The 20769-nt window shown below is 34.8% G+C and overlaps 1 protein-coding gene across 1 annotated transcript; it reads right to left on the bottom strand.

Moving 5' to 3' along the window:
- Window positions 1-792: 792 nt before the first annotated feature.
- Window positions 793-20769, bottom strand: LOC136040661 (charged multivesicular body protein 2a-like). The gene is made up of 4 exons (XM_065724951.1): window positions 20529-20769; window positions 6750-6925; window positions 4808-4942; window positions 793-2491 (listed from the first exon to the last, which is right to left on the bottom strand). The coding sequence occupies exons 1-4, from the start codon at window positions 20694-20696 to the stop codon at window positions 2311-2313; spliced, it is 660 nt and encodes a 219-aa protein (XP_065581023.1). The 5' UTR covers window positions 20697-20769; the 3' UTR covers window positions 793-2310.

The raw sequence follows: 20769 nt of genomic DNA, 5'->3' as shown, positions 1-20769 counted from the left end.
AAAAAGGTACAAACTCAACAGCTCAGTTAAATCTAAATAGAAACGAATAAGCATAAACTATATTTTGTTTAGTCACGAGCAACTGACAAGTGACTAGTCTATTTCAATGTCACCTACAATTACAAGGAAACATATCTTAAATAATTTCAGATGGTAGAAGAGTAAAAGGAATCAGGTGTACTTCGTGAGATCAATTAAATTGACGAAAAATATTTCTAACTTCAATTTTCCTCTCAGAGAAGCTATTAACATATACCAGTTCAATTTTGCCATAAAAGCGAAAAAGAAACTACTTACTTTTTACTATCCTCATAAAATCAGCTTTTGCTTTCCAATTCCTCGCAAATCATGGGATAAAAACGAAACCTGTTATCCAAACTTCAAAGTTAATTTGCTCTTATTTGTTAAGTTTGATTATGAGAGCACTATATGGGCTCAACTTTCTAAGATGATAAGAAAATGACAAAAACAAGAATTGAAGTCCGGAAACGACCAAACACATTTTGAGGAGAATGACCAATAGCTTGTAAGAATTTAATTTGAATACCTTCATATCAAACAAACTAAACTACATTCAAGATAAAACGCTAAAGCAAAGAAAAAAGAATCTAAATCCGCATAATAAAGGATATCTAATCATAAGCCTACGAAACTGCTTAAAAAAAAGGTACTAAATTACCTTAAGAGTGGTCAACCTAATAATCCAGCTTATTTTCTGACAGTAGTCAACCTAAGGATTTGTCTGTCCTTTGTAGGATTAATTAAACTTGAAGATTTAAAACCAAGGAGATAAAGTTTACGAAATTTAATTGCAGGTAAGTAGAAAATCTCCATAATTTACATTCATCAAGACAACTTCTTTTGTTTTAATTTCAATATATTATATAATATAAAACAATACAAGATGAAAAAACAACTCCCAAGTAAAATAGAGATACAATGAAGAATTTAAATAAAAATGTCACGAACATGTACATTTAGTTAGAAGGCGTCAAGATCAGTGGCGGATCCAGACAGGGTCTAGGGGGGCCTATAGCCCCCCTCCCCCCTGGGAATCCAATTTACACTAGATAAAACGGATAATTTGTTTTGTTTGGTTGCCGAGCATGAGAAGAAACCGCGCGCCCGACCAAGCTCATTGACTAATTCTATCTAACTTTTCTAATTACACATTTGAAGAAGTGATGGGAGCTCCCAATATCTACTATGAGGACATTTCTGCTTCATCATTAGAGTTATCCGCAGAGATTGGACTTTGGCGGGACCACTGGAAATCGGAAATCCTTAATAAGCTTCCACAAAGTTGTGAAACTGCTGTGTCAATGTAATAGAGATTTCTTTTCAAACGTGACAATTTTATTGCAAATATTTACTACATTAATTGGTCACAACTGTCTTGACGGAGTTTTATTTTTTTCACTGAGAAAAATAAAGACTTATCTCAGGTCAACCATGACAGAAGACCAATTGAACGGGATTACACTGGCTCATATTCATAAGGAAAGGAAAATCAATGTAGATAGCCTTACATCATTTTAGTCAGTAAAAACCAAGAGGAGTGTGCTTGCCAAATTGGGCCACCAAATAACTGATCTATAGAATCACGCTATCAAAGAAAAGTTGTAACATTAAAGTTTGTTTTGAATACTTTTAATGCATTATTGAAACTTATAGGGTAGAATAACTAAAAATGTACATACATATTTATCTTAAAAACTTGATCATTCAGTACTAAGAGTATTTCCGTACTCGAAACAAAAATTTATTAGCTTTCAACGTTCAAATTCTTATGGTCAAAGGGTCAGATATGATATGTTAAAGCAAAAACACTCTAATGGCTTCAAAATCCTCTTATTTTTAGACAATATTCTTGAGTCAAACCATATTTTTTTGCGTCCAAACTCTGGTTAATAAAGTGTTGAAAACGGCCTAAAAATGCGTCATTCTACACTTGAATTCTGAAATTTTTATTTCCCCGAATCCCCCCTTTGCTGAGGGGTATTCCATACCCCCACGGTACTTTCACCCCCTCTCTTCCCTCCTCCCCCCCAAACGCCTAGTACCCCCTGGCCTATCCTGGATCTGCCACTGGACAGGATAGACTAAGAACTTTTCCCAGCAAGTAGATTTCATTTCTAGCAATAAAATATTTATAGTAATCATTGAAAAACAAAAGGTTGACAATCTAAATAATAATCTTATCACTCAAAATGGAAGGCAAAAATAACTTGGCTTGTACAGATTCACTTTCAATAAATAGCCAAAATGAAGTAACTGCAAACAGAATTAGTAAATTTCGTAACAATGCATTTAATCCCTTCTTAGATTGGCGAGTCGCTCTTCCAATGTTGCATCAATACTTGCTGTGTCAGTTTGTGCCACTCTTGAAGAGCTCGGAGCTGCCGTCGCTCCAACAGCTTCTGGCAGTCCTCCAAGTTGTTCATTCAGCTGTAAACCCAGTTCGTCCAAAACTTGTGATACAATTTGGTCGCTAAAAAGAAATGTGATTTTCGCCGTTAAAAATATATCCAAGCGCCCCACTAAAGAGAGGGGAGAGGAAAATTCTAATTAACGTCAGTTTAAAAGACTTCTAGAAAATTGCCGAAAAGTCGACCTAGAATTATAATTATACGGATCGATAATCTGCATAATCTTTGGTCTTCCATTCGACTGAAGCCAGTGGAAAGGTTTTTTGATTTTCCGTTTTATTTTAAAAATTAGTGTGTTTTTAAATAAACATACACGTAGGTCATTTATAAAAGTAGCTCTGTTTTGTGGTCTTTAAACAAAGTTAAGTTTACGCCTTTATACAGAACACTGTTCTTTAAGGATGCTCTTTTCGAAAAAAAAGTTTTTAATGTTATAAGAGCAAAAATTTTTTTTTTAAATACAGCGTGTTCAATTATTTCATTTAAGAACTGAATTGAATTTCTAGCTCCATCTTGGGTAAACTTAGTTTTTAAATTACGTTATAAAAAACACAATTATTACAAAGTGTGCAACTTGTACTTAGCTTAAGTTTTGCTATCAGGATCTTTCTCCTTCAGGATCGTAATCTTTTTCAATAAAGGGTCAACGGAATCACACAGCTTGGATAAGCCCTGAGCCCTAGTTAGAACTTGCACCTATAGTAAATTTAGGTGACTTTGGCCTACATCAGAGTTTAGCTTGCTTTTGAATTAAGTCAATACTTAGGTTGTTTTTTGCAACGAGTTAGGAATTGGCCCGTTTTCGAATCTAATCAAGACTTCGCTTCTTCTACACTGAGTCATGACTAAGTTTGTTTCTGTTATTTCACTGAAATTCGTCGGCTTAAATTTGTTTGCAACGAGAGCACCTGAAGTATGCTTTTTGCAACCAGTTAGGCCAGTGTAGTATTTATATTGTCAGTCCATAGCTACGACAGGTCGTTATTTCACCGAGTCTGAACTTGGCTCGTTTTTGCAAGGAACCAATTCAGATCTTTTTTCATCAAATAATGCTCGTTTTTACAATATATTAGATCTCACCTCATTTTCGCTCCGATTCCGAACTTAGTAAGGAGACATGACATATCTTATTTAGCAGTGAGTCAGGTGTTAGTTTCTTTTTGAACCGTCAGTCTGCACCTTGGACATCACTCTGTTTTGCAACAAGACAGGAGTTAACTCTTACCCTCGAGCTGCACCTTACTCGTTTCTACACCGATTCAGTCCGCAGCTTGGTTTTAGCTCGTTTTCTACTGATTAAGGACGTCACTAGTTATTACGTTAATCACGATTTATCTTGTATTCACATTGAGCCAGAACTTAAATTTTTTCACCAAGTTAGTCTACAGCTTGAGCTTGACTCTTTTTGAATAGAGTCAGGACTCTTTTTACACCAAGACAGGGCACATCTCGTTTCTACACAGAGTTAATTCGCTACTTGGATTTACCTTGGGTTTACATTGATTCAGGCTTCATCTGTATTTGCGCCGTGTCAAAAAATTCCACGGCTAGGACCTCAACCTTGTATGCACTGAACTAAGATTAGGATCATTTTGCACTGACTCAGGACTTGGCTAGCTTTTAGAAGCGTTCCGTCTGTGACTTGGACTTGTTTCTGCATTGAGATTGAAAATCTTGGCATGATTCTGGTCTTCATAAAGAGACAGCCTGCCTACATTTCTAAGAGCAACTTGAGAGCGGAGAGGGAGGGGGAAGATGGGTCCGAATTGTATCTCTAATTATACAGGTTGGATTTATTTGTATGTTAATGCTAGGATATAATTATACATAGGACTAAATCCCAAATTCAAAAAAGAAATGTGAGATGGGTCTTATTCGTAGGTATATTTATAAGTATTTGTGTCAAAGGAACGGGTAAATTGTACATTAATACTCTTAACATATTGAGAACTAACTTGTAACGACTGCAACTTAGGTTTGTTTAAGCCCAAAGCACTATTTATATGTATATAAGAATTTTTTTTGTTTTTTTTTCTTTATTTGACTGAATGACAGAAAGCATGGCCGATTGAAACACCGATTTAAGGAAGGGACGACCCTTCTTCCAAACAATAGATAGACAGAAAGAAAGAAAATCATAAAACACAGTTTTATGAATCTATTGTCTTCAACCCGGTCATCCACTCGTCCATGGTATGTTAAAAGAAGATGCACGCTTGAAAATTAATGAATAACATTTTAAGATTTATATTACAGTGTGAGGGTTGAGTGGTGGAGATCACATCAAATGTAGGATAACTTCTGTTTAGTTTTTGGTTACCGTCACCTTGCCCTTCCATGTGGATTTTTTTTTATTTGATGCTAAATTAAAACTGCACCTTTCTTCTTCATCTTCCTCTTCGCCAATCGCCTCATCAACAGCATCACCCATCATTTCTTCTTTCATGTCCATTATTTCAGTCTGCTTTTCAAACTCCATCATTATCTTCTGAATCTCTGGGAGCTTCAACTGCCTGAAATATTGAAACTTTTGTGCTAAAGCTCTTTTTCTTTCATTATAAGTTCACACACAGAGAAATATCAGACAAAGATGTTATGCATAAAATGTACTAGATAAAAGCGAGACTAAATGTCTTTATGAATATGGGTCATCTCAATCCCTCACAATAATGCAATTGGCACATTACTATTTGAAACTAAATGTTGCTTTAAACTATATCAAGAGGCATTAAGTTTATGGTTGCCAATAAGACACCGCAGCAGTATATCGAGAACAACTGTGGTTACTAGGCTGAAACTTTTGGGGCTACTACTATTACTACTTTTACAGTAGTAAGTATACAGGTCGTCAAAGGTCATAGACAGAATTATCTAAGAATAATACTAATTTGTATTTTTCAGGTCAACTTCAGGAGATCTAAAATTAAATTAAAATACTATTTGGGTCAGGATTAAAAATTGCTGAAAAAGTTTCTCCAACATACAAATAGCAACCCATACTATATATTCTTAAAGAAAAAAACTGAAAAGATATAAGATATTATTTTTTCCCATGAAAAAGACTATGTCAATAATAAACGAACGGAAATTAATTAAAAAAAATTTTTCCACAAAACAAGTTTTTCAAAGAAAAGTAAAGAGTTCCACTAAGCCAAAAATGAACAGAAATAGAGTCAAATAATCTTCCAAGCGTAAAACTACCATAAATAACTAAAAAAAAAAATAACGAACAGAAACTATACTAAATAACCTAGCCAAACTCAAAACGAGTAAAATCTAACATGAGTTGGGCTAATGACCCCCATGCCTTCTCAAGGCCAGAACATAATTTGCGTTTTACTAAAGAAAAAAAGCAACAGCAAATGAGCGTGGATTGCCAGTTTGATTGACACATACTGATATTTCTTCCTTAAAGTCTTTATATTTTTTATTCTGGACAGTAAAAACTACATGGGGATAATTTTCCGCAAGGAGAGATTTTCTGGGGGCGAGCTTTCCAGGGGAGATTTGACAGAATTCCCATAGCCTACGAGGTCCTTTTTATTTGTCTTACTTTCTCTTTATCAACTCACTTTTGCATGTGGAGATGTTCTGGGGAAAATTTTCAGCGTGTTTGGATTTCCGGGGAAACGAACAGAATTTCTTTTGTATCTCAAGGGATTGCCCCCCTCCTCAATACCTTTCACTTTACTCTAAAATTCTACTGTGAAGAGCAGGTTATTGAGGAGAGGCAGAACCTTTTCATACACAGAACAATTTCTGTTTGTTTTGAGTTTTAATGTTGCTCCTTTACGTTCAGTTAAAAACTTTTTTTTGTTATTGAACCAACATTAACTGAAAAGATATCTGAGAATGACCCTGAATTAACCACAAGTAAAAATTCAGAACCCTTAAGACTACCCCACGGAATGTTGGAACTTATGACTGTGAGTTGAAAATCAGCCAGCCAAATCTTTCCCTTCATTGGATAAGAAATTTAACCAGGGGTACTAGGATAATTTGTGTATTATTTGATAATTAGTTCCTTTGAGATAAGCGGTGTATAAATTATGCACGGTTATCCATAGCCTCAGAGGTGAGTTAATAATTATAACACTTTTCTGACATGTGAGGATATGGACTGCTCAGAAGTAACAGTTATTGGATATTTCTTAACGAAAATCGATAAGGGGGTTGATCCCAGCACACTGATTAAGATACTCTTCTGTCAACTGGGTCATTAAAGGTCCAATGTGTAGTTGGCCTTATTTTTTGCTTACTTTAAGCAGCAGTTAAATAATACTCATAAAGAATTCTTCAAGTTATTGAGATTTTGCTTACCTATTCATGCTCATCATTGCTTTTGTGACTCCTTTCATTGCTCCAGCCATGGCATTTTGAGATCTCAAAGTTTGTATTTTAAGTGATACTGCTTGGATATTAGTGCGCATCAGTATAAATTTTCTTACATGCCGACGAGTTCTAACAAGGTCCATTGCCATCACTTTTACAGCTTGCTAAAAAAAAAAAAAAAAATTAAACAACGTTACTGAAAATACAGATGCCGTAGGTTGCCACATAAACAAACAGTATAAGAAACTGCTAAGGAAGGGTACATGAACTGGTCTCTGAAAAAGAAGAACAAAACAAAAATTTGATTTTGATGAAGTAAGTCACATGTAGACAAAACACGAGAAAAAATTTGAAATATATGGATTTATTCACATAGAAGTTTCCATAATGTTTTTTTTTTACATCAAAATAAAGAAAATTTAAAGCTCCTAATTTAATCTTGTTGAATCTTTATTTTCAACTGAAAGTAAGGAGCAATATTAAAACTGCAAACAAACTGAATTTATTCGGCATTTGAGGGGGAGTGTCCCCTCCTCTATCCCTTGCTCGTTTTACCGAAGTTTTCCTGAGCTTTAAAGAAGCTTCTTTTTTTTATTCAATTTTCCTTATGTTTCATCAGTCTTCTTAAAGAAATAGGGAAAAATATCAAATTTTAGCAAATACAGCAAGGGACAGAGAAGGGGAAAGTCCCCTTCATATGTGGAATAATTTCTGTTTGTTTTAAGTTTCAATGTTGGTCCTTGCTTTCAATGGAAAACAATTTAATATTTTTATTTAATTTCCTCCTTCATGGAAAATTCACCTGGAAAATTTCCTCCACACAGTAAATCCCTCCCCTCTTCCTCCCCCCCAAAATACTGTATATTTCCCAACAAAAAAATTCTACATGTAAAAAATAGGCAAATTTTTTAAATTATAGCCCTTCCCCCAAGCACAGTTGGGGTCATGTCATCCCCAGAGGCGTAGTTATTACCTTTCAACTATACTGAGACCAATAGCTATCTCAAAATTTTGATTGCATGCCTTTGGGTAAAGGGTTTGGGAGGGAGGCTACTCGCCCTCCAGTCTTTTTAGTCACTTAAAGAGGGAACTAAAACTTTTAATTTTCGTTCGAATAAGCCTTATCCCGACTTTCTAGAACCATTGACTCAGTACGAAAAAAATAATTGAAGAAGAAACGGGTTTAATTTCTTATAAAGCAGTGACAACAAAAATAAAATAAAAAACTACACTTTAGCTAACACAAAATAAAAATACTCCGAATATTTCGGCCCCACGTCCGGGAGCCTTTCTCAACGAAAAAAAAAACAACAAAAAAGGAGAAAATTACAACAATTTAAGACTATTTTTAAGACATTATAAAAATGCCACGACAACTAAACCAACATAAAAATATAAACAATCAAATATATAAGAAACAAAAACTCACATTTTAAAACAAACACTCCCGCAACTGACTGTAACTTTAGAAAAACTGAAGTAATTGTTTATATTGGCACTTTCCTCTGCCACAATCGATGTATAAATGGGAACCCATCAAAAATGAAAATTATAAATACTTGCAACAATACGAAAAGAGGTCACCTAACCCCAAATCCAATCAAAATCTTACAGGTTAATGAAACACAATTATGAATTATAAATTGAATGGATTTTTTTATTTGCTATTTTAGCTGCCGTCCGTTGACTTCTTACAGCATTGACCATGCTTTGACCTCCGTTCGCAAGGTTATTACTTGTTTCAGGACAATTATGCAACTCAATACTCATTGAAGTTTTTGACTGGTCTTTAATTAAACTATTATAAATTGAATTTATTTTAAATTCCCCTTCATCTCAATTGATACTAATACCCCCATAGATAATCTTTTTTATTTCTATAATTTCTCTGAAACTTTGTAAAAGTCCTACAGACTTATCAACAATTTTTGTCTGATCAAATAAAATACTATGATGAGGAAAATTAAACACGTGATCCGCTATAGCGGATTCAAAAGTATCAGGTTTTTTATTCTGTCTTAGCGAGCAATCTATCGCATTTTTGTGTTGCTGTAGCCTATTTTTTAAATTCTGCTGTGTTCTACCTACATAAAATTTACCACAAGAGCATGGAATTTTGTATACCCCCTGTTGTATATTTCTTGGAACTTTATCTTTTCCGTTATTTAGCCATGAGCTTATATTTTGTCCTGATTTAAAAGCTGTTTTTATATTATGGTTTTTTAATTCTTTCCTTAATTTCTGTGACAACCTTGGGATATAAGGCAACGTTATGTAATTTGGTTTTTGATTTGATCCATTTTCTTCTAATTTTACAGGTTCCAGTAACTTTTTTTTCCTTTTTTCAATTATTTGAGAAATCATATTTTCGGGATATCCATTTCCTACTAGAATATCCTTAATAAAAATTAATTCACTACCAATATATTCTGGTGAAGCTAAATTTAACACTCTATCCACTAAAGAAATAACTACCCCCCTTTTTACTTGGATCGGGTGATTTGATGTGAAAGACAAATAGCGGTTGTTATTAGTTGGTTTACGGTAAATTGAAAACACTAGTTTATTATTCTTTTTATGGATCCAAATATCCAGAAACGGTAATTTTTTCTCTGTTTTATTTTCAATTGTAAAAACTAATTCCCCTCCCAAATTATTTAAATGTTCCAGAAAATATAAGCTCATGGCTAAATAACGGAAAAGATAAAGTTTCAAGAAATATACAACAGGGGGTATACAAAATTCCATGCTCTTGTGGTAAATTTTATGTAGGTAGAACACAGCAGAATTTAAAAAATAGGCTACAGCAACACAAAAATGCGATAGGTTGCTCGCTAAGACAGAATAAAAAACCTGATACTTTTGAATCCGCTATAAGAAAATTATATAAGACATTGCAAAAATTATAACTATATAAGAAAATTGTTTTATCCTTTTCCTAGAAGTTCAAACACTATGCTTTTTTTAAATTATTTCATTATAGTTTGTAAGTGAAAAAGCACCCTCCAAATATATCTTATTTTCAGCAAAGTGGAAGTGAACAGACGCTCTACTCTTATAAGCAGTCACTTCTATTTGTTTTAAAGTCAGCTTTCATACAATCACCCTCCCTTAAACTCTTATTAAAATTGCAGTATAATTTGCACTTTGTTGAAAACAAACTACAACTGATCTGTCTAATAGTTATATTTAACTGTCAGCTTTCTATTCATTTGAATGAAATGAGTTTTAAAAGAAAAAAAATGATGGAAACCAATCTTGAAAATAAAACTAAGCTGATTCTCACAAACATCTTCATGCCAAGAACAAATAAAAGTCCAAAGCATTCATTCTTCACAGAATTCACAAGTGGAAATGACACTCCAACCTCAAGGGTAGTAGTCCTACTCTTATCTGCTGTGATTTCTATTTGTTTTAGGTTTAACTATATTATTCATTGTAAGTCCTGTATCGTTTAGATTTGATCTTCCCATTGATGTGTGTCACACATCTTCAATGGAGAGTATACGACTTCTCGCTGTTATACGTTACTTCTACTGTGGAACAGCATGGAATGATAGAACACGTTCATGTTTTGTCCTAAAATTGATGTGGAAGATGAGGATATTTTTCAGGCTGGCATGCACACAATAATAATATTCCTGGATATAGGACATACAGATTTTCTGAGAGGTTTTCATCTTGACCACATATACATCTTTAATTATTAAGTCAGAGATTATTATGAATAAATGAAGATGGCTACCTCTATCTGGTTTCAATAGATATATTACTAAATAACCTGTCAAGGTAAAAAGAGCTAATTAGTTAAGGACATTCTAGGATATAAAAAATTGCCTGGTTTCGGGTGGAAGCTATATTCCAGACAATGTTGAAATGGTTGAGAAAAGGCAAATATTTCAGTATTAATATATCCCTTTGTAGTTCATGCATTCACTTCAGTCCATTTCTCTATAGGGGGATGACAATCAATATTGCACAATCTTCCATTAGTGCCTCTTGTTCCCAGATCTTCCACAATAGTTTTCTGATGCTCAGCAGGAAGTTTTGACTTGACCTATGTGCTTCATCAGGAAGCTCCAATTTACCACCTCTATATAGATCCTTAGAAGGTGGTATGGTGATGGGGAAATTTTAGAGGGTCCAGAAAGTAGAGAAGCTCAGGGATTTTCGGTCTATGGTGGTAAATTTTTATAGTGATCCTACAGCTATGAGAAGTTGTAATTTAATCTATAATGTAACTCAGTTTACTAATGCATTTAAATTCTAAAGGTTAGTATCTCATCATTTAGAACTTTTTTCTCTTTGATCCCTGAATGTTTATAAGCAGAAAGAGATGCAGCATGTGTATATGTACAAGGTCTCCAGGGAAGAAAGGCCTTGGGCTGCTTCTTCATGTCAAAAGTCCTTGAATGATTTTGATTTCAACAACATATAAATGCCAAAACTATTACCAACATAAAATGCCAACCTATTACCAAAATCTTGACTGGATGCTTCATGCAATGCTGAACTTTTCTTGTGCGTAGGATGCTTTTCATATACCTAAATTTTCTACAGTTTCAGAGAGTCACTTGGTCCATCAATGAATTATATTTATTCATTTTACTTCCAATAACTGAAATTTAGTCATTTAGGAGTATTTTTAGATTGAAATCTAAATTTCTTGTTAAATTTATTAACACAATTGGCTTTTGACCATCAAAACTAAGAATTTAGGACCATTCACAAGAGGACTGTGAATTTTAAAAATGCAATATGTCTACATCTACAAAGCTGGGGAGGAGGGAATATATATTCTAATAACATAAATAGAAAAACTATTCATTTATTTGAAAAGAATTACGTGCTTGTCTGAAAAAACACGAAGCTTCGACATTTATAATTAAGCCAAGTGATGTATCGTTTAATTGTAAACAAGAGCTAAGAGCTCATATGGCACCAGTGACGAGGCCGGAAGAGCCAATAGCCCATATTGCATGAGCTCTAGCAAAATTCTAAGAGTCAATAGATTGATTTAAAAAGAAAATCAGAGGCTTAATACCGGTCGGGATTTAAAATAAAAGCTCTGAGTCACGAGGTCCTTCTAAATATCGAAATTTATTAAGATCCGATCACCCATTAGCAAGTTAAAAATCCCTCATTTTTTCTCATTTTTCCTCTCCCTTCAGCCCCCCAGATGGTCGAACCGGGGAAAACGACTTTATCAAGTCAATTTGTGCACCTCCCTGACATGCCTACCAATTTTCATCATCCTAGCAAGTCCAGAAGAACCAAACTCGCCAAAGCACTGAACCCCACCCCCTAACTCCCCCAAAGACAGTGGATCCAGTCCGGTTACGTCAATCACGTATCTACGACATTTGCTTATTCTATCCACCAAGTTTCATCTGGATCTCTCCAAGTGTTTTCTAAGATTTCCGGTTTACCCCTCCAGCCCCCTCCCAATGTCAACAGATCTGGTTCAGATTTGAAATAAGAGCTCTGCGACATGATTTCCTTCGAAATATCAAATTTTATTAAGATCCAATCACCCATTCTTAAGTTACAAAATACCTTGATTTTCCTAATTTTTCCAAATCAACACCCCCCAGCTCCCCCAAAGAAAACGGATCCGTTCCAATTATGTCAATCAAGTATCTATAGCTTGTTCTAATTCTTCCCATCAAGTTTTATCCTGATCTCTCCACTCTAAGCCTTTTCTAAGATTTCCGGTTTCCAAAGATTTTTGTTTCTCCCCTCCAGCCCCCTTGTTCCCCAGATCCAATTCGAATCTGAGAGCATTTGAGACATAAGATCTTTCTATATATCAAGTTTCATTAAGATCTGATCACTCATTCATTAGACAAAGATACCTCAATTTTACCTTTTCCAAGATTTCCGGTTTTCCCCTCCAACTCCCCACAATTTTCACCGGATCTGGTCAGAATTTAAAGTAAGAGCTCTGAAGCACAAGGTCTTTCTAAATATCAAATTTTATTAAGATCTGATCACCTGTTTGTAAGTTACAAATACCTCATTTTTTCTAATTTTTCCGACTTACCCCCTCCCCCAACTCACCCAAAGAGAGCGGATCCGGTCCGGTTATGTCAGTCACGTATCTTGGACTTGTGCTTATCCTTCCCACCAACCTTCATATTGATCTCTTCACTCTAAACTATTTCCAAGATTTCCGACCCCCCCCCCCCAACAACACTAGACCCGGTCAGGATTTAAATAAGAGATCTGAGTTACGAGTTCCTTCTAAATATGAAACTTTATTAAGATCCGACCACTTTTTTGCAACTTAATACCTCATTTTTCTAATTTTTTCAGAATTAACCCTCCCCCCAACTCCCCCAAAGAGGGCAGATCCGTTCCAATTATGTCAATCAAGTATCCAGCACTTGTTCTTATTTTTCCCACCAAGTTTCATCCCGATCCCTCCACTCTAAGCGTTTGCCAAGATTTTAGGTTCTCCCCCAACTCCCCCTAATGTCAACGGATCCGGTCGGGACTTAAAATAAAAGCTCTGAGACACGATACCCTTCCAAATGTCAAATTTCATTAAGATCCGACCACCCGTTCGTAAGTTACTAATATCTCATTTTTTTTCTAACTTTTCTGAATTAACCGTCCCCCCCCCCCCCCAGATGGTCGAATCGGGGAAGCGACCAGTTCTAATTTCATCTCGTCTGGTCCCTGATACATCTGCAAAGTTTCATCACCCAAGCTTATCTGGAAATGCCTAAACTAGTAAAACCAGGACCAACAGACAGATCAACAGAATTTGCGATTGCTATTTGCCACATGGTAGATACCAAGTGCCATAAAAACTGAAGGAATGACACTCTATGGGAGTTGATGGAGTTACTGCCAGACATTTTGATTATGCAAGTGCTTTTCTTTCCAGCCATTTATCTCTAATATTTCAAATGTATATTGAAAATGGAGTTGTTCTTTATCAATTTATAGTTGGTCAAATAACCACTATCCCAAAAAAAGGCAAAAAGGACCTTTCAGCGTATAATTCTTTCCAACCCATAACAGTTTCTTCTACTATTTTTAAATTATTTTGAGTCAGTTATTTTGAATGAAATTGTTTCTAAATGTTACATCCCACCCCACCAGTCTGGTTACCAAAAAGGTATTAGCCAGAAGCATGCCCTTTTTGCTTTAATGAATGTTCTTGCTGATGCAGAAAGAAATAGATCCTATATTATACTTTGTGCTTTAGATGTTGCTCAAGCTTTCGACTCAAGTTTTAATTTTTTAAAACTTTTTTCCCATTTTTTCCCAAGTTTTACTTGAAGCATATAAAAGAGGGGTAAAGTTTTGTATACTAAAATGCCTTCTGTATATGTACCATCGCCTTAAGGCAAAGTTAAAGGGGGGACCTTCCCTTTTTGATATTTTGAAAGGAGTCCATCAAGGTGGCCTTACCTCGCCGTCTTTATTTAATAGCTCTATTTTACACGATCAAAATTCTTTTAATTTTAGTTTTATTTACTGTGGATTTAATTTGTCAGCAACAGCATTTGCATATGACGTTTTGATTTTAAGCCATACTTATAGTGGATGGGAAAACGCGTTTCATCAGCTTTATAATGAATATAAAGATATTGGGCTTTCTTTCAATTTAGAAAAACCTGCTGTTGTAGCTTTCAATTTTAAAGAGACATATGGCCCTACTGTTGAATCTACAGCTAATACTCAAGACCCCTTTCTCAAAAATTAGTTTACCTTGGAATACCTATTGGAAAAAAATATGAAAGAAACTGTGAAATTATCTATTGAAAATTTGAAGAAAAAATTGAGAACTGCTTATGCTTGAATTGTATCTAATATTAAACACATAGATATATTAAATTTTGCAAAAATTTATAATAGCCTAGTTGTATCTCATCTCCTTTCTCTTTGCCCATTTTGGCAGTTTTTTAGTGAGCCTCAGAAACTATGTTTGTCGAGTATTTTTTTTTTGTTATTCCTTCTCAGTTACCCTCCTTGGACTAGAAATAGTTGCTTAATGAGTAAATTCCGCTTAGTTTCGCCTATAAGTGTTACTGACAAAAGGCTGCATGATTTTTGTTCAATGTTGATATTATCTCATCCTTGATCTGCATTATTTATTTCTTTGTCTCTTGGAATTATTTTGATTTGTATTTATTTGTAGCTTTTTTTAATTTTTTTTTATTACTCCATCTTAAGGGCGATTTGCCGTCTTTTTGTAAAGTATGGGTAATAAATAAATTGAATTCTGGTTTCCAGAACACATAAGATGTGTACCATTAACTAAATAGCAATTATAGTGGTAATAGTAGTAGTAGGGCTGGAAGCTTTCTGAAAATGTGAATTTCTATTGTGTTATATTGATGCAATGGTCTCCTAATAATTCTCCTAATATAATAAAGTCTCCTATAATTATCATCAACTTCCCCACAATCCACTATATTGATGCCCTTGGTCATTTTGGGGCTAGCACTGCAGAATCAACTTTTGTGTCTTATTTAATTAATAATTTTCTCTTCACCAAATGGCTGACAAACCAACATGACATAGATGTAACCAGGATCCCTCCTTGTCAAGCCTTGTGATTGTATGTGATTCTGAACTTTTCCCCTTCTATTGCTAAGAATGAAACAACCATTTAGTTATCCTGTTTATATTGTTTCTGAACAATTGTCCTCAACCTCTGCCCTTGACTTAAACTTGTATTGACTATCAAGCCACAGAACAGGAATTTGCATCAATTAATTGGCCAGAGCTCTTTGCAAATAATATAAATGAACCATGGTTTAATATCAAAGATCATCTTATCTGCAAATAAGAATTGCTCTTGCATCACCTTTCAAAAGCAACCCAAGACAAGCAGTCAAAAGACTGATCAGCAAGGAAATCATACCTCAGGAAAAATAAAACAATAAGGATTCTTAACCTTCACATCATTCATGACTTTGTATACAATCATCAATAAATATGGCTAGCAAAGAATTCTCAGTTTGCTTCATATTTCACAAAACAATCTTATCCATCTGCCCCTGCAGTGTCATCAAACTTTGCACCAAAATCTAAAAGACCAGACAGAATACATACCATGCTGCTCAGAAAATGTCAAAATATCCTCAATTCTATGCAACCCATTTCAGCTGTCTCTCAAAAAGGGCAACTACTTCTGATTGGAAAATGTTATATATAAGCCTAATCTATAAAAAGGACCTAAACACTTTGCTGAAAATTACTGTCCCATCACCATAACTTCTGTAAATGGTTAAATTTCTTGCAAGGTTTGTGAACAAAGCTTTAATATAGCATTTAGAGATAAACAATATTCCCACTCTTTCTCAATGTGGATTCAGAACTAGCAGATCCATTATCACTAGTCTTCTACAGATGTATGATTATCATAGGTTTTTCTTGTTGAAGAAGGTTTTTCCTGTTGAAGTGAAGGTTCTTCCTGATGTGACAAAGGTTTTTCCTGTTGATATGATCCTACTACACCTAGCAAAAGCTTTTGATGGTTTGCCACAAGTTCCTTATCACACAGTTGAATGCTACAGCTAGCAGTCTTTCTGTTATACAGTACACAGAAGATTTTCTATAAGATAGAACCTGAGTTGTTGAAATTTTTGGTTCTGGTGGTGTTGCTCATTTTTTCTCCTCAACAGCTGTTTTACATGGCGCCCCTTAGGGCACCATTCTTGGACTAAGCCTCTTCAACCTCTAAATAAATATACCAAATCTGCTAACAAACCTACTCACTCTTCATATGGATTATACTAAATTAGTGGGTAAATATACCACACCTTGTGAGTCACAATCTTTCCAGACTAACCTTAACTGTCTTGGAAATTGAGCTGATACATGGCTCTGTGCCTTCAATATTGGTAAATGCCATGTGCTCAATTAATTTCAGTACCAACATCAAAACTGTGTTTTCATCTTCCTTTCAATTCTTTGCCATTATCAAAAGGAAAATCTTAAGCTGGCATCCTAGTGTTCATGAAACTGCAAAAGGGATTGCTTTGACAGTAAATTGAGGCTGGAATGTCTTTGGCAAGCCATTTTTTTAATAAGGCAAAAGAAATCCTGGAAACAGGGCAGTAAAGAGCAATTAAGATGATTAGTGGACTGGAGCAATTGTCTTGTGAAAAGTCTTTGCACCATCTTAAGCTCTCTATACTTACATATATAAGAAAACAAGGAGAAATGATTCTAGCCTATTAATATCCAAAAACACCTCCTAGTCTATTTGCCACCCTATGCTCCCTTCTGCATCATATGACTAGAGGATATTTGAAGAGACTTTCAAAGAAACATTGTACCACTAGAGAAAGAAGCAACTTCTTCATTGAGAAAGCTGCCATCCTATTGAACCAGCATTCAGAAGATACTGCATCTGATGAATCAACTCACACTCTTAGTGTAGAATTGAGAAAGAGTGGCAACAACAAGAGCTCCTGTTTAACTGAGAGGCAGCTGGATCCTCAACCAGGAAGTAACAAGCAACTTCACAAGAAAACTTCTCCTATAAAAGTCATCAAAGAATATAACAAGGGTAGAAATCTTTAACTTGCTCCAAGCTGTAATTTAAGGTCAGTTGATTGCTTATATAAAGCTAAATACTGCCAAATTCCATTTAGTAGCTTAATTGATCAGTGTAATACAATCTTTAATACATTGGTTTTCTATTGATTAAGATACAATTTTTGAAACAAAACTAATATAACCTATAAAGTTAAATTCCTTGAATCACACACTACTAATAATACTACCACCTCACCACAACACCAAGCTGCATGAGGGCAACACAGCTATGCCTGCTCCATCTCAATCTATTCAAAGCATCCCTCTCAGAAAAGTCAAATTTCCTTCAAATTTCTTTATAGCATCCTCCCACCCCAACCACAGATGACCTGCTTTCTTTTTGACCCTAGCTGGTAATCTGTCATCCTTCATCCTCAGAATGTGCCCTAGCCTTCTCAACCTTTCTTCCATAATAGGCCAAGAAAGCAGGATTGAAGCACACTGTTTGCCCAGCCTACTGTTTGACATTCAATCAGTCAGTAAGGTACCCAGAAAAATGTATAGGCAATTTCTCTGGTCTAGCAAATGTTTATCTACTTTTCAGAGTACCCATGATTCAGAGCCATATTTGACCACTTTCATCACAGAGCTTCCAATATTCTAATCTTGGTTTAAAGACTCAACTTCCTATTCTTCCAAAAAAAAATTTAACTATGAAAAAAACAACCTGAGCCTTAGCTATTCTAGTTTTAACATTTTCTCTACTCCCACTGTCTTTACTAATAATATAATCTAGGTAAGTGAAGCTGTCCATCTGATCAATCTTTTTGCTTCCCAATCTTACCTTTTCATCTTCAGTTATTTCTAGCCTTAGTGACTTAACCCTCTTAATATTAATTTTCAAACCTATTCTAGCACCCTGAACTTGCAAAACCTCTTAAAGTTCATTTATTTTGCACACACACACTTTCGTCAAGGATGCCTAAATCATCTTCATAATCCCTGTCCAGGAGAGTTTTTTCTTTTCATTTGATTCTGTGGTCTCCCATTCCCTTTTCTGTGCTTTTTAAGACAAAGTTCAGCAAAATGATCCATATAAAGGGGGATAGAATAGTAGTGGCAGGGGTGATATCCTAGTTTTGTGGTTTTGCTGTCTTGGAAAGTGACTGAATATGTTGGATGAAACCCATAAGAATTTACTCAGAGTCTTAATGGGAAGATTGGGTATTTCAAAGCAGCTAACTCTGCTTCTTTTCTCTCTAGAGGTTACTGAACTTTGACAATATTTGTTTTATGCATACAAAAATACATCTTCTGCTCACATGAAGCATAAGGAAAGTTTTTTGAATCTTATATGATTACTCAATTCTAACTTACAAGATCTGTAAATCTGTTCCTTAAATTTAAGGAAAAACCTTTTGCTATGGCTTAAAATTTCACAGAAATAAAAGGAAATACATTTTCAAAATTTAAACAAACAAGTAGAAATTGATAACTAGAAATTAAGGTGTAATACTTTTTGTCCAAATTCAGATAAGAATAGACCTGTTATTTCTTGTGTGCAATCTTGTAAGCCTTAGATATTAGATAAGGACAGACATAATAGCTTGGCAATACTTTTTCAGGGTGTAGTTTTGACTCTAGATTCAATTATGAAAGTCTGGGTCACCTAACTTGACTACTTTTCAAGGTACCAAAAATCCTCTAGATTACAGTTTCACACTGGCAGGAATTAGGGGTCACTTTATGGCTCTAAATAAAGTTTGCAAATGAAAAGGTTATTGTAACTGAAAACAACATAAAAAAGATATTTAGTAGTCTGATCACTTAGTCCCTATGTATGTAATTGTCTCTAAATTTATCCTAGGCTAGTATTTGGTTTCTAGAAAAAAACTTCTACCCAAGATTACTCTAATTATTTTGATTATTCATGAGTACATGTTATTTTCTTTTAAAAGTCAAACCAAAACCAACTTAGTCTAATCCAACCCTAAATGAGCAACATGCCTAGTCTACAATTTGGGTAAGGTTTATATAAACAGACTATTCAGGTAGCTATGAAATAAACATACTTCTAAAGTCAGAATTGCACCCTAAATCCAAATTTAACATGCATCTGCATGGGAAATGTACTTTGACTTCACCCCTATATACAAATTGAGGGTATGTATTTACACATTAGGGGGAGGGGGTAAAGTTTTAACTTACCTCTATAGGCATAATTGTATCCTGAATCTAAATTTAACATTAATTTGTCAGAAATTAGCAGTAAAATTCTAGTTTAGTGACTTCTTGCTATCTTGGAAAGGGGTTAGGTTAGGAAAATGAAACTTTCAGGGATGGGTCTACAGGCTAAAGTATGTATGGGAAGGTATTTTGAAGTACCTTCACTCCCTTTCCCTTTAGAGGGTCCTGACCTTTAAAAATATGTGTGTAAAAAGTGAATTACCTTAAATTACCTTAAATCACACTGGCCGGCGAATAAGGTTGGGTGAACATCCTGTAGATTCGCCGGTTGAGTGATGGAGGTGGAACCTCCATCACTCCTTGCAAAATAGATCTTCTGCTTGAATGAAGTAGCCTACAACAAAGTTGTTTTCAGCTTCACAACTTTGCTCAAACCTAATTTATAAAGTTTTAAAGATATGCAAATACATTTCCTAAATTTTGAAAAAAAAACAAACATTGATATGGCTCAGAATTCTACTCAAATAACAGGAATTGCATATTTCAGAACTCAAGGCAGAGAAAAAGCAACTGATAACTGAAAATTAAAGTAAAATGTTGTTTTGTCAAAATTTCAAAAGGTATAGCCTAGCCTTGATCTGTCATGTAGGCAAATTTTGGGACTCTAGAGGGAGAAGGAGTGGAGGTGGGTACTTTAAAATACCTTCCCAGGATATACTTTAGCCTGTAGAGCCATCCCCAAAAGTTCCATTTTCCTAACTTAACGCCTTTCCAAGATAGCAAGAAGTCACCAAACTAGAATTTTACCAAAATTAGCTTTACTTCTATCCTCAATGTGCAAATATATACCCTGAATTGGTATATAAAGAGGTGCGAGTAGAGCGCTTTTCTGATACAGATGCATGTTAAATTTGAATTCAGGATACAACTTTGACTGTAGAGGTGAGTTTATTTCTTAGCTAGCCTACCTGAATAGTCTATTAATATAAACCTTACCATAGAATTCTTTCAGAAACTTTACAATAACAAAAAATAGCCACTTCCACTTAGTATCATCACAATAGCCTATCAACTGACCATTTGGTTGTCTTTTGCCATCTTTTTTATGTCAGCAATTATTTTCTTCTCTTGTGCCTCTAATTTCATTCTTTCTCTGTCTAAGTCCCTCATAGCTTTATTTAGTGCCCTTTGATTCTGCTTGAGCATCTGTTCTGGAGTAAGTTTTTTTCCAAAAAGCCATTCCATCTTTAATTAGGAATATCTGTTCACCTATCCTATGTTTTCCCTGTAATGGTGACTCACTATTGCCATTGTTATC

The sequence above is a fragment of the Artemia franciscana genome, chromosome 2 (genome assembly GCF_032884065.1).
Source record: "Artemia franciscana chromosome 2, ASM3288406v1, whole genome shotgun sequence".
NCBI lineage: Eukaryota > Metazoa > Arthropoda > Branchiopoda > Anostraca > Artemiidae > Artemia > Artemia franciscana.
The sequence above is the reverse complement of the archived record's forward strand: the minus strand, read 5'-3'. Positions and strand labels throughout refer to the sequence as shown.